Source organism: Lynx canadensis, chromosome B3, assembly GCF_007474595.2.
Source record: "Lynx canadensis isolate LIC74 chromosome B3, mLynCan4.pri.v2, whole genome shotgun sequence".
In the NCBI taxonomy this organism is placed as follows: Eukaryota; Metazoa; Chordata; class Mammalia; order Carnivora; family Felidae; genus Lynx; species Lynx canadensis.
Window position 1 is genome coordinate 69,526,928 of NC_044308.2, and position 14,115 is coordinate 69,541,042.

At 48.5% G+C, this 14,115-nt stretch overlaps 2 protein-coding genes across 2 annotated transcripts; one reads left to right on the forward strand and one right to left on the reverse strand.

Annotated features, from left to right (window-relative positions):
- Positions 1–1,752: 1,752 nt before the first annotated feature.
- NOP10 (NOP10 ribonucleoprotein) lies at positions 1,753–2,569 on the reverse strand. Its single transcript, XM_030318583.1, has 2 exons — positions 2,438–2,569; positions 1,753–2,129 (listed from the first exon to the last, which is right to left on the reverse strand). Exons 1-2 carry the CDS (start codon positions 2,489–2,491, stop codon positions 1,989–1,991), a joined length of 195 nt encoding a protein of 64 aa, XP_030174443.1. The 5' UTR covers positions 2,492–2,569; the 3' UTR covers positions 1,753–1,988.
- Positions 2,570–4,390: 1,821 nt separating this feature from the next.
- NUTM1 (NUT midline carcinoma family member 1) lies at positions 4,391–13,879 on the forward strand. The gene is made up of 7 exons (XM_030320266.1): positions 4,391–4,421; positions 6,053–6,752; positions 8,703–8,831; positions 10,201–10,340; positions 10,852–11,141; positions 11,400–11,516; positions 11,867–13,879. The coding sequence occupies exons 1-7, from the start codon at positions 4,406–4,408 to the stop codon at positions 13,877–13,879; spliced, it is 3,405 nt and encodes a 1,134-aa protein (XP_030176126.1). The 5' UTR covers positions 4,391–4,405.
- Positions 13,880–14,115: the final 236 nt, after the last annotated feature.

The following is a 14,115-nucleotide window of genomic DNA, read 5'->3' on the forward strand; positions in this document are numbered from 1 at the left end:
AATTAGGAATATTTCCAGGTCAAAGTCTTTTCATTTCAGTTTACAGAGCAGGTAGCATGGAACAATGGTAATCCTTTTGGGGGGTGGGGGTGGGTAGTGGGTTACTTATAAAAACAAAATTACAGTCAGTATTATAAAACATTGGTAGAATTCATTTACCGACTTTGGTGCTTAAGAAGGTTCCATAGCAGATCCTTTTTCTAGTTATTTGCAGAATTAACATTTCTTCCATCATTATCCCCTTAACAGGATGTTAAAACTTCAAATGTTTTTATTTATTTTGAGAGAGGAGGGAGAGCGCACATGCAATTGGGCAGAGAGAGAGAGAAAATTCCAAGCAGGCTCTGAGCTATCAGCGCAGAGCCCCATGAGGGGCTCCACGATCATCACAATCAGATCATGACCTGACACCCAGAAACCCCAGGATAGGGTAACACTTTAAAGTCCCTCAGATCCAATGCTAAGACCCCGGAAGTGAACAGGCTAAGAAATTAAAAATTGCTTGACAGGAAACGAGTATCTCATTTTACCATTCCTATAAGTAAGTAATTGATTCAACAATCATCTGTCTTCTATTAACTATGACCCAAGTAGAAAGATTTTCTTTTTCTCGGCAGTCAACAATTATCCCTAACTTTTTTACTGAGATCGTCAGACATCACAGTCCAAGAGAAACATAATTATTCCTTTCCAGGACCAGTGATGATAAATCAAATTTATGCTGATTTAAGTTACATCTGCTTCTAGAGTCTAGAATCTTGATGCAGTAGAAAACGATTGTATAATTAGAACACAATCTCCATAAAGCAGTTTTAAAATCAGGGGCACTAAGTATTCAAATCCAATGTCAAAAGCCACAAATGGGAAAATTGGGAAATAATGAGTTGATTAACTTGACAAAGACAAGAAGAAGCAAGCTAGCATTTCTTGAAAGCTTAAATACAGCATTTTCCCTCATCATCCCCTTACTATGAATTGGCTGAAAAATTTATGGTTGCCCCATAAGAGCAGCTTAAGTCCTAAGAAATCTTGCATTTTTTTTTAATTAACCCCAAAAGTAGCTTAAAAAACCAGCAAAACCCTGCTTGAATCTCTCATACCCGATTTTCTAAATTAAGATCCATGTAGAATTCCACAAAGTAGCTGCCTGCCAAGGAGAAAATAAAGTTAGGTGTATGTGAGAAGGCAACTCCTTGATGGAGAAAACGAAAAACCTGGGAATATTTTCAGAGGGCCAGTAAATATGCATTCATTGATGCATATTATTCATTTAATGAATAAAGGCATTCATACTCACAACGGTTCTATTTATAACACACTGTCGCTATATTAAGATCCACCACTGAACTCTATCAAATTTAGAGTTGGAAGAGAATTTAGAAATGAGAAAAGTGAGACTAAACAAGTGACTTTCTCAAAGGCACGCAGAGGGGAAAATCCTGGTCTCTCGACTTCCAATTCATAGCATCCCCTCTACAATATAGCTGCTGTTATTTTTCAAGCAACTCCTCCGAGTCAAAACGTCATTTCAAGGGGCAAGGAATGACTTAAGTGACAAGAGGGGTACTTTTGAGTGAATGCTGACGGTTGTGGAAGAGTCTCAACCATTCTTCCCGTTCCCCGACACCCCATCGCGCGCACTACCGCTCCTGCAGTGACTGAAGTTTTTCTTCCAAGTACCACTTGTTGTACCCCTCAGGTGCTCTTCCCTCTCATCTCCCTCCTTTCTTCCCACAACGTACAAAACAAGAGCTCTTTCAAATCAATTTAATAACCTGGCAGCGATTCAAAATATGGAAAGATTCAAACTTGTTCCCTTAAGAGGTATGCTACCATGACTGTTTCACACAAGCATGAACAATGGCAACGATGAAACCGATTCCAAAGAGCAAGGATGATAAGAAGGCTTCTAGGCTCACACACTGAAGAGCTTGGTTTCAGAAAGTCTCTTGAGGGGTAGCAGAGGAGACATGAAATTTAAGGGGCCCTCAGAGGACAGGGCGCGGTTGCTGGGTCATGAGCACCTTGAAGCGTTTCTTGATGGTGATTCGGTGTCGAGAGTATTTGTCATCTGGGGAGAACCGAGCAGGATGAGCCGAGCAGGTCTGTTGTCCCATAGGGTCAAGCTTCTGCTCGAGGAAGAAAGAGAACATTAGCTCAGTACAGGAGTGGTGGGAAAACTCAATCCCTGGAGTCATAAGGGAGACAGAGGCTGGGATGGGGAGGAGGCTGCGCGAAAAAAAAAAAAAAAAGATTAATAGGAAGACAGGAGACGCGACAGTTAGATCAACAAGTCATACACTCCTGCCTCCATCACTCCTGGTTTCTGGGCTTTCTACTTCCCCTCACCCACCTAGGCAATTCGGTGGCTGGTCTCAACCGCTCCCCCACCCACGTTTCTCGCCATAACCGTTTCCAACCTGTTTTCTTTTCTCACCTTCAGCGTATAGACCCGGTCTCCCTGATCGTTGAGGTAATACTGGAGAAACATGACCACACCGAAGCCAGAAGTTCCAATTCCGTCTGCACCTCTTCCTAACCGCCGCCAGTCTCACGTGTTTGTCAACTTCCTTCCCCTGGAGCCGGAAGAGTCTCTCTCTTTCTCTTTCTCTCTCAAGGCATGCCGGGAAATGTAGTCCATTTAGGTCTTTCTCCAGCTGGCCAGAAGGGGGCGAACTATTGCAGGATCTGGCCCAGTTGCAACCCAGTTGCAACCTTGCAGGAGTTGGCTTCCAGTTGCAACTTTGCAGGAGTTCTGAGATAGGTGGAATGTGCCCACTGTGTGCAAGACACTGCTAGGAATTAGAGGGGGGTAGGAATGGATATGGCTTGAACACTGATTAATAGAATCCTGTCTTTATATCGAGATGTACACCCATTTCACAGGCAGTGGGTTTCTAGTGCCTGGAGAAACAAAGGCTCCAGGATTCAGAGCCCCTTTACCTTATGGTAGAAGAAGAAAGTTTTCTTCTCTCCCCTCTTTTACATCCGGTTCCTCCGCCCTATTTCAAAGTATTGGCGGTAAAGAGTGCATGATGGGTATTCGATATTATGTACAGCGAAGAGAGCGTGAAGTTATTTTATGAAACTGGTGAAGTAGATTTTAGTGGTCAAACCAAGATTTAAACTCAGGTCTCTACCACAAATTCAACGCTCTTTCTAATAGTGGTGAGTAGCTAATAATAGCATAATAAGATGCACCTCATAGGGTTATTTCGAATTTTTAAAAGAACATAGAAATTGTCTTCATAGGAACCTGGTTTTAAAAAAATGATAGTGGAACCCAGATATCATTACAAAGATGATCATTGCAGTATTATTTATAATGGCAAAGACATTGGAACATAGGTTAATTTTATAATCGAGAAAAACCTGAAGGCTTTCTTCTTTTTTTTAAGAATATAGTTTGTATTTAATTGTAGTTGCATAAAATGCGAAATTTCACAAGAAGCATACTATTGGTTTCCTCTGAGATAAAGAACTTGCTTCTAAAAACAAAAGAAAGAAAGAAAGAGAAAGAAAGAGAAAAAACAGAGAAAGAGAGAAAGAACTCAGTTCCAGAGGAAAGGGGAGAGAAGGAGACTTGCTGTATATTACATTTGGCATAATTTGACTTTTGAAACATGCGGATGTATTACCCATTTCAAAAATTAAAATTATTTAACAAAAATTTAAACAAAATAACAAAAAGAAGGACTTTTTGCTTTTGGAATTTTAGGCTGAATGGCAGTTTCTGATAGGGGGGTGCTTTTCAGCCAAGGGTAAGGCTGAACCTTCTGTGGACTGCAGACCTGATGGTACTGGACTGTTTGGGAACTGCAGGACAGCTTTTTAAGGAAATGATATGCATATAGCCCATCAAACCCAGATTTTCTGAGGCACCCTGATTTCAAACATTCTGTTTCTTTGATCCTTAAGTACACAGACTATAATGCTCTGAATTTGGTTTAAAAAATATAGCCAACATTGAATTAAGTCAAGCGTATGCCACAACCTGCTATTAATAGGAAGTCAGTTACAGAACTGGATGGGATTGAAGGGCACAAAACTATATTTACTGATGTAAAACTTGTAATATTGGGAATCAGAAAGAATTTACAAATTGCCCTAAAAAGATACTCAAAAATTGTGTTGTGGTACTTTGGTTTGGAGGGAATTCCTGGTTACCGCCTACTTACTAGAGCCCAGTTGGAATCTCTCTGTACCTCTACCCCAGCTCCTCTCCCCTCCCCCACTGCAGAATGCCTCGAGTCCTAGATTCTAGTTCTGTTTTGATCTGATCTTTGTCTTCCCTTCCTTGGATCCCTGTGTATCTGCTGGGGCCAGGTTGCTCTCTGGGTCCTGGACCTGACTGGCCATTCTGGAGGCTTCCACAGAGCCACAGTTGGAGCCCAAACCTGAGAGGATGGCTTCAGATGGAGGTAAGTCTGAAAGTGGTGGGGAAAGTCCTGGCTACCTGCCCACATCCTTGGGGATTCAAATTTGACGTTTTACCTGGGGACCAGCTTTTGGGGTTCACCTAGAGGGATGTGAGAGCAGTAGACCCCAGCAAAGTCATCCGTCTTGGGGAGGCTGGGGAAGGAGATTGTGCTATTAACACCAGGCTTAGGGGATGAAGAGAGCTTCCTGGGAGGTAAATAAATCAGAGTCCCTCAGAGGAAAGTTAGCAACTCATTTCTCTGGAACAGGGACCACCTTCAACATGTGTTTGTGTGGCCGGGTTATGTGTGGTGCGAATAGCTCAGAGAGGGCTCAAGGGGAAGGTCCAAATTCCTGTGTCTTCTTCATGAGATTGGAGCCTGCTCTAGAATTTTGCCCTGAGAGAACCGGGCTGGATCCACTCCCTGTCTTATTGAGTGAGGTGAATGGAGGGAGACCTTAGCTGGAAAACTGTTCTGCTGGGTTATCTGTTGCCTCGTCTGTAAAGAAATGTTCTCCCCAAAGCCAGACTGGAAGGTACTATATAAGTGCCTCTGCTCAGAGCCTTATGACTCCTTTTTGCCCGAGAGGTGGCCTCTCTTCCAGTTCAGGGAAGCAGTTTTCCTTGATTTCCCAGGGCCAGGGGAGGTGGGTAACTCCAACCAGAATGAGAGCTGGAGCTTCCCTGAGTTGCTCTCAGTTTTTCTACGTTTTGTGGAACTTAGTCCTTCAGACACATTTCACTGTCCACACTTGGTGGAAGACTCCTGGCCTTCTGCTGTGTGGTTGAGATGAGGGGTTTGCTCATATTCCATGTCTCCTTCATGGTCAGGAAGCGGAAGCTGAGTGCCGTTAATTTGCCACTGGAAACTATTTATTAGAGGGGGAGGAGAGTCGTGTGAAATCAGGAAAATGATCTTCTATTACTATAACGAAAAATCCTAAGAAACACATGTTCTGATTAATTAAGTACGTATTTTATGTATTTTCCTTGGTCCCTTTGACTAGACTCCACATAGCTTCTCATCAGCAGGTACTATGTTTCCGACTTCACCGTCTGTGCCTTGTTCCTAGTGGACCCTAAATGTCTGCTATTAGGAGTTCCAAGCAGGACCACGGATAGTCTACATCACCGAATTTTAGCATGTGCAGCAGCTACTCTGGGAACCTCTCTTCTTGCACAGCCCTCCCCTCACCCATTTCCTGGCCCTTATCTCTAGTCGTTCCTAGCTGTTACATAACAAGATTTCTGGAAACGAGACATCTAATCCACACACCCTCTCCTGGAAATAGTGCTTCTGTGAGCGGTGGCAGGGACCACAGAGTAGCTGGGAGCAGGGCTCAGGTGGTTTGAATGTGTTTGGAGTGGGTGAGAATAAGAGATGTATGCTGGGTGGCACGTGTTATGGAATATGAGTTATGGACCCAAGGGTCATTGCACCTTCTCTGGTGCGAGAATTCTCAAATCAAAATCACTTGGGGGACATTTGCAGACTATGCGAGTTCCCCACCATAGCCCCTCTCTCACCTGTTGAGAATCAGTCTTCTGATGGTTCAGGGACTAAATGGAGCTCTGATGACCTACTTCTGACCTCCCTTTCTCCTACTCCATTCCCTCTCTTTGTCTCAACAGCATCTCCATTGCCAGGACCGGATATAACCTTGAAACCTGGTGCCACCCTGTCTCCTTTCACTGCACTTCCCTTTCCCCCACCTGCTTCTGGCCCACCAGACCAGCCACCCTGGGAGCCGCCTCCACAGCCTCCCATGCCTTCAGCATTCTCTCCAGACAACCCTCTGCTGCTCTCTGCTCTCCCCAGCCCGTTGTTGGTGACAGGGGACGGGGGCCCTGGCCCCACTGGGGCTGGAGTCATTGTCAAAGTCAAGACAGAAGTGGGGCTGGCTGAGCCCTCTCAGACTCAGAACTTTATCCTTACTCAGCCAGCCCTCAACTGGATGGCCTCAGGCAGTCCCTGTGGGGCCCCTGAGGGTCCTCCCCCGCGATTCATGACAGCCACTAACATGAAGACTCTTCTGCCCACTAAGGCCGTTGGGGTCAGCCAGGAGGGTCTCCCGGGCCTTCCTGCTCGGGCTCCACCACCAGCTGCCCAACTGGCCCCCATTGTGTCCCCGGAAAAGGCTTGGCCAGGGCCACACGGGGCAACTGGAGAAGGAGGTCCTTTGTCCACCCAATCCAAGCCTTCATTGGGTGACCTCTCCTGTACCTCCAAGGGTGTGTATGAGAACTTCCGACGCTGGCAGCGCTACAAAGTCTTGGCTCGGAGGCACTTATCTCAAAGTCCTGATGCAGAAGCCCTTTCCTGCTTTCTTATGTAAGTGGGGAGATCTGACATGGATTATCCTAGCGCTTTTCAACAGGGAGGACTTTGGGGTGGGCGAGAGGTTAGGCTATTCGGGAATGCTTGAGGGCAGGTCATGAGGGTGCTAGAGATGCTGTGAGAATGAAAAAGCATTAACGAGGATGATGATACACCTCTTTATGCGCTTTCCAGAGTATAACAAGCTTTCAGGTGTCTTCTCTGAAGTGATCCTCACAACCTGTGGGTTGAGGCAGGCATTTTTATGTGGTCCTCATTTATAGATGAGAAGACCGGAGCTCAGAGGTTCCCTGTCATAGAGCGAGGAGCCATGGGTGGAGCTGAGGTCTCTGACACTAAGTACAGGGGCCTCCATTCTGTTTTATTACCGCCCGACATCAAGTTGGGCCGTCCAAACCAGCAGGATGAGTGCTGGGCCCTGAGCCTTCCTGGAGGAGTGGAGGATGGTGTGGGGCCTGGCGAAGGACCTTGTGTGTGCCACCCCCACCCCCACTAGTCCCTATTTTAGCCACAGTTCAAGTTGAACTAGGGAGTTGGTAGAGCTTGCCTAGTGACCAGTGACCTAGGCTCCACCGCTTGCTAGATTGGTGATCCTGGGCCCAACATTTGCTATCTTTGCCCTCAGTTTTCTCACCTAGAAAGGGGATGATTATACCTACTTCAAAAGGTTGCTGAGAAGATGAATTCATATCTGTGAAGTACCTAGCAGTGTGCTGGGCACAGAGAATGCTTCATTAAGTGGTAGCTGCTGTTGTCATTACTATCGTTATAAAAAAAAAAGGCAGTCTAGTAGAAGAAAAGAATTCACAAAAGGCCAGAATGTTTACGTGAGGGGACGCTTAGCCAAGGACCCCAGGTGTCATAGGCTGTCTGTTGTGTTTATCAAGCAGAGTCATTAGCCAGCCATCTGGGGAATTTTCTCTTCTTCCCACCCAGACCCACAGCTGCTCCTAACTGCACTGCACTCTCAACATCTTGTGTAAACCACTATGTAACACATACCACATTTTACTGGACTTAAAATACAGGTACATTGTTCTCGCCGTCACTGAACACCTAAAGGAATCTCCCTTTCCACCCTGACTCTGGAGTGAATAAATCAAGAGCCTTCCCCCAAGTCCTTGGTGTAGATCAGCTTACCAGCTCCCTGCTTTCTCCAGACGGCTCTGAGTTCTCTTGGAGCCTGGCAGGCTGGATTTCTAACTCCTGGCCCCTTCCTGCTCTCCATGCTCAGGGGCTCTGGGCAGGTTATCCTCCACAATGCAGTTCAGACCCTCTGCAACAGTCACCCAGGAAGCTAGTAAAATACTTAGTCAAGAGATCCTGGGGCGCTGGAATCCATAATTATAACAAGCTTCACCAGGTGATTCTAGGCACAGTGCTTGAGCACTCTGGCAAGTCAGAAAGGCAAAAATGAATCATAAAGTGCTTAAAGAGTATTGATATTTGACTGACTGTGAAGGGTGTCCTGGAGGCAAAAAGCACTTAAAAACCAACAAATAAAAACACCACACAACCTTTAATTAGAGATTCATTTGGGTTAGGTAGTGCCTTTCTCCAAAAGCAAGAGCCTTCGGGCAGGGGTAAGCCTGCCTACTTTATAACAAATCCATTAATTTAACAACATGAGTGCTTTCTTCCTAATGTTTAGTTGAGGACAGCACTGTGAGAATTAAAGGTGGCTGATTTCAAAAGGTGGGGAGCAGAGCCAATCATCTGATTTTGCATGCGATTTGAACATTTCAGTGGGAAGTCCAGTGTGGTAGAGGATGGATGGAAAGTTGGGGGTCTGGAAGTCTAACCGGAAGTTGGGATGTGACAAGGATTGGGGGGCAAGTTAGATCTGCTGAGGGGACAAGGGGGTATGTGTTGAGGTGTCTGTCAGGACAGGTGGATGAGTGGGGCATGCACTGTAGACCATGACTGACCCAGTGGGGGTTTTAGCCCTGTGCTTCGCTCTCTGGCTCGGCTGAAGCCCACGATGACCCTGGAGGAGGGACTGCCAAGGGCTGTGCAGGAGTGGGAGCATACCAGCAACTTTGACCGGATGATCTTCTATGAGATGGCAGAAAAGTGAGTCTGACCACCCCTCATTCTCCTGAGGGGCGCTGTTTTCAGCTGAGGGATGGGGTCAGGTCTGAACATCGTGAGTCTGGGTGTGGGGGGAATTATTATTCAAAGGGGTGCTAGGAGGAGTGTGGACTAGAATGGGGTCTCCTGGATTCTCACTGCTTCCACCACCTTGACTCTTGAGTTTTCCTGTCCCTTGGAAGCTCTCCCTCCTCCAGATTCTGAATTATATAGGTCCTTGATACTGAAGTTCTTAGAATGGGGTTGGAACCCAATGGGTGTAAAAATTCCTTGCTAAAGGGACCTAGCAATGGGGAGGTAAGCCCTATAGGCGGGTTCTTTCCTATCTCACTGACCAGGTAGCAGCAAGTGGCTATTGATGCAGACTTTGAGACCATGCCTCCTCTGGAAAGAGTATATATCTGTGAAGGACTTATCACAGAAATCATTTACCCTGTTATCCCAGGGAGGGCCTGGTGCTTGCATAGGTTGGTCAGAGGAGGGTCCTGGGTGCCCAGAGTTGTCTCCTGGCTCATATTCCCCATTTTTCCATGATAATCTCCTTGGTTAAAGAAGTAACTCTTAAGGAAGACGAACTCTTTCCTCCAAAGCTTAGCTTCCATTTCCAACCCCCAAATTTTCTGGACCTGTATCTCCCAGAATTACTCTTGTAGGGTCCCAGTGCCAGGCTGAGGACTCGGATCTCAGTACTGCCTCCTGGTAGGAACTGCCTTAAATTGCAACCCCAGGCCCTATGGGCTGGCTGGTGGGGTCCTGCTAGGCTTTGGCAGAGGCCTGACTGGCTTCAACAAGCCTGAATTAATTGCTGCTGTATACCCTCCATGATGCTGGGCGAGATAGGGTATGAAATAGAAGTGAAAGCCATGGTTCTGTCCTGGAGAAGCTTTACAAGTTCTAGACCATTCATTTTCTTTTTATTTATTTATTTATGTATGTATGTATGTATGTATGTATGTATTTTTTACTTAATTTTTTTTTAACGTTTATTTATTTTTGAGACAGAGAGAGAGCATGAACAGGGGAGGGGCAGAGAGAGAGGGAGACACAGAATCCAAAACAGGCTCCAGGTTCCGCACAGAGCCCTGTCAGCACAGAGCCCGACTTGGGGCTCGAACTCACGGACCGTGAGATCATGACCTGAGCTGAAGTCGGACGCTTAACCGACCAAGCCACCTAGGCGCCCCTAGACCATTCATTTTCTTAACAAGCTTCCTAAGTGATGATTGCACATAAGGGACTTTGTGGAGACCTTGTGATGTTTCTCCAGAATTGTTATCTGGCCGTCTGTGAGCAACCCCCTCCCAGTGTCTGACCTTCTGAGAACTTTCCAGGCCTTCCTCGCCCTCTGCAGGTTCAGGGAGTTTGAGGCCGAGGAGGAGATGCAGATTCAGAACACACAGCTGATGAACGGGTCCCAGGGCCTGCCTCCGGCAGCCTCTCTGAAACTTGATCCTCCAGGGCTCTTGGCCCCTGAGGCTAGCCAGCAGCCAGGTAAGGCTACCCAATTCCAAATAGGAGTCTTGGGCCAAAGGCTCAAAGGGAGGCGTACACAGAGCAGTCATGGACTAGGGAAGGCATTGCCCTTGCTTCTGTCACTTTCCCTCCAGGGAGTGCCACTGATGTTCCAAACAGGACATACATAGGAGGCTGGGTTCTCCGTTTCCCTTTGTCCCAAACTTTGATCTTGGCCAAGGAGACCAACTAGTCTCTAATTGAGACTGTACATAAATGAGGCACATAATACTTCATCTGCCTAAGAAATGGGGGCTGGATCAGAGGACTTCTTGGAATTTCAGAGGTTTCCAGATGCCTCATACGGTGATCCTCTTAGACCTTCTAGCTCCACAGTCTTCTCCCATGGGCTGGTACCGTTTCAGGCCTCATCTAGCCTGTAACCATTTCAGTGTACCCAGGTTGCTGCCCTTTACAAACACAAGGTCGGGAGGCAGAAGCCACAGTCTCTGTGCCACCTTGTGTTCCTCCTTTCCGTCTCTTCCCTTAGCGTACATTCCCAAAAAGGTGGCTTCCAAGGCCCGGGCCCCCCGCCGGCGGCAGCGCAAAACCCAGAGGCCTCCGCTTCCTGAGGTACCCAAGGAAATCCCACCAGAAGCTGTGAAAGAGTATGATGACATCATGGAAGGGCTCGTGGGGAGTCACTTGGCCAGTGGGGGGTCAGATGGAAAACAAGAAGAGGAAGAAGAGCAGCAGCAGGAGGAGGAAGGGATGTATCCAGATCCAGGCCTCCTAGGCTACATTGAGGAGCTTTGTTCTCAGGAGGTCTTTGTCTCCAAGGTGGGTCGGACCTGGGTATCTGGTTTCTAATAGATCCTGGGGTGGAAACACCAGGGCACCAAAGACCTAGGGTTTTGCCCGAGGCAGTTAGGAGCTAGGCTGTCTTCCTAGGTGGTGAACGTGCATAGCTGGTGGTGGTCGCGGTTAATAACAACCCCAGGGGAGGAGGGGTGGAGACATGGCTTCTTCTCCAGAGCTTCTTGGTTCACAGGTTACTTTCTGTCAAGGACTCAGATCATTTTTCCTTCTGTTCTCCAGGTGGAGGCCGTCATTCATCCTCAATTTCTGGCAGATCTGCTGTCCCCAGAGCAGCAGAGGGATCCATTGGCCTTAATTGAGGAACTAGAGCAAGAAGAGGGGCTCAGTCTTGCCCAGGTAAACCTGGGAGGTAGGGAATAACAGAATAAAAAGCTTGTATAATTTTATCGAACTCTACACGGTCTTGGATGGTATGGCTTCTGGAGACAGCTTCAGGATTGAGGTTTGGGCGCAGAACAAGTAGGCAAGGGATGGTGGAAACACAGGAGAAGGGGAGCGAGCATAAGGGGTCAAAGCATGGGAGGAAGGCCCGAGAAGGGAGAAAAGAGCGACGGTATCTGTTTTTGATACTGTGACTTATGCCACCTGTTTCCATTCCCTGCCCTAAGTACCATCTCTTCACCACCCCCTCAGCTACTCCTTCTCACAACCATTTACAGAACAATGTTTGTCCATTCTGCTTGCAGCTGGTCCAGAAGCGACTCCTGGCCTTGGAAGAGGAGGCTGCAGAGGCATCTCCGAGTTGTAGCGGAGCTCAGTCGGACTCCAGTCCTTCCGTTTCTGATGAGGACGAAGATGGAGGTGGGCGGCTTCGGCCCTCAGCTGGGCCTCGGGTGGCGGGGGACAGCACCGTTAGCCTTGGAAAGGCTGTTTTCCCAGGAAAACGGGCGCCGGATGGCCGGAGGGGGATGCGCAGAGATGGGACTGCTCTGCCATCTCCCAGCAGCTGGGACCTGCAGCCAGAACTTACAGCTGCACAGGGATTTCGAGGGTCCCTAAATATGGAGAGAAGAGGGTCTGGGAAGGTGACAGATCAAATATGCCCACATCAGGATGACCATCTGGGAGGTGCTAGGTCTCCTGGGCACTCCCTGGTGGCGGACAGCACTTCAGAGACTCCGCCCCTTTGTTGGCAGGAAGGCCCCCTGCTGGAGATGGTTCCCAGTTTGGATGTCGGATTTGCAGGGCTGGCCCTTCTGCAAGGACAGGGGTTAGAAAAGCGGGTTGTGGGGTTGCAGACGGGACAGCAGCTAGGGGGGCTCGGAGTGCTCCCTCAAGGGGAGGAGCTGTTAGCAGAGTCCCAGGAGATGACAGAGTGGGGAGACGACAAAGGTCCTCCTGTAGTTCAGAGTTATGATCAGAGCCCTTCCCCTAAAGAAGCTGGGGATGGGGATGGGGACAGAGCCTCTCTCAGTCCAGGACTTTGGCTGAGCAGTGAGCTGGATGCTGTGGGCTTGGAGCTGCCCTTAGAGATTGAGGAGGTTATAGAGAACTTCCATGTGAACTCCACTTCCAGGGAATGTGTCACTGAGCATCAGGGTGACTGCCAGGCACTGGGCTCCAGAGGCAACATTTCTCTGGGTCCTGGAGAAACCACAGCACCTGGGGAAGGGGGGAGCACTGCAGTTCCCCATGGAGGCACAGACGGCACAGCAGCTGTGCACAAGAGAAACTACAGCAGCCTGCCCAGACCTCTGAGGGCCAACAGCCCGTCCTTGGGGTCTAAAGGAAATAGAGAACAGAGCCCTGAGGCTACAGGGGATCCCAGTGAGTTGTGGGCTAAAGGCTGCCCCCCAATGCTGGAGAGTAGTATCAGCACCCCCACACTGGGGGCTCCCAAAGAAACCCTTCAGCCTGCATGTCAAGGCAATATCTTTATGCTGGGGACCCAGGGGATCTCCTCCTTCCCTGAGGTCAGCCTAGAGGGGGGGAGCAGTGGCAATTCCCTCTCTCCTCTGTTGGAAACCATAGAACAGGTCGACATACTAGATATTGGAGATGCCTGTGGCCTCCATCTAGGGGTCAATCAGGATACCTGCCTGCCAAATGTTGATTCTTATGACCCCCAAGGAGAGCACAGGGAGGATACTGATGTATCCAAGCCCCAAGACCTTGCTCCCTTACCAGGGAATCAAGACTCTTATGTACATGGGACCCCCAAATCAATGTCTCCTCACCAGGGCATTGAAAGCATGTTCTCTAGATGGGGAGCCAGGGATGCCTTAGTTCTGAGAGATGCTTCTCCTGTCAGTGAAACATGCAGCTCAACAGATGGGGCCAAAGGAAAGGAGGAGGAAGAGCAGAAGGAGGGGGGGGAAGATGAGGAACTTGCCAGCTTTGCCTACCTCTTGGCTTCTAAACTTAGCCTGTCTCCCAGGGGGCCTCCCTTCAGTCCTCACTCTGCCTCAGGCCCACTGCCCTCCACGGGAGGACAGAGGGTCCAGAGAGCATCCAGCTCCCTTTCCGCTGAGGTGAGGGGCCTTGGCCAGCCTCCATATCCTGTGACCAAGTCTGGGAAGAGAACACTCAGTGGAAGTTCAGCTCCTGCTGACAAGAGGCCCTACAAGACACCTACTGATCTTGGTGTCTCTGGGGAGAAACCCCTGGCTCTGGAGGTGGTTCGGGCCTCACAGCCCCGTAAAAGGCGGCGTGATACTTTTGTTACTGGCAGAAGGAAGAAACGACGGCGCAGCCACTAGGGGACAGCAGGACCAAACGATCCCACCTGCTGATCCCTTGAAGGTGGGGGCCCCAGAGTAGATTTCACCCTGGCTGCGTACCAACAGACTGGTTCTCAGCCCCATGTTATTTCGTTGTTCTGCAAAAGTAGTGAGTGTGGGAAGGGAGGCCACACTGGCTAGGTTGAAGGTGGTCCCCTTGGTGGGAGGTGAAGTACCTTTGAAAGGAGTTGTATGGGGAGAAAGAATAAAGATTT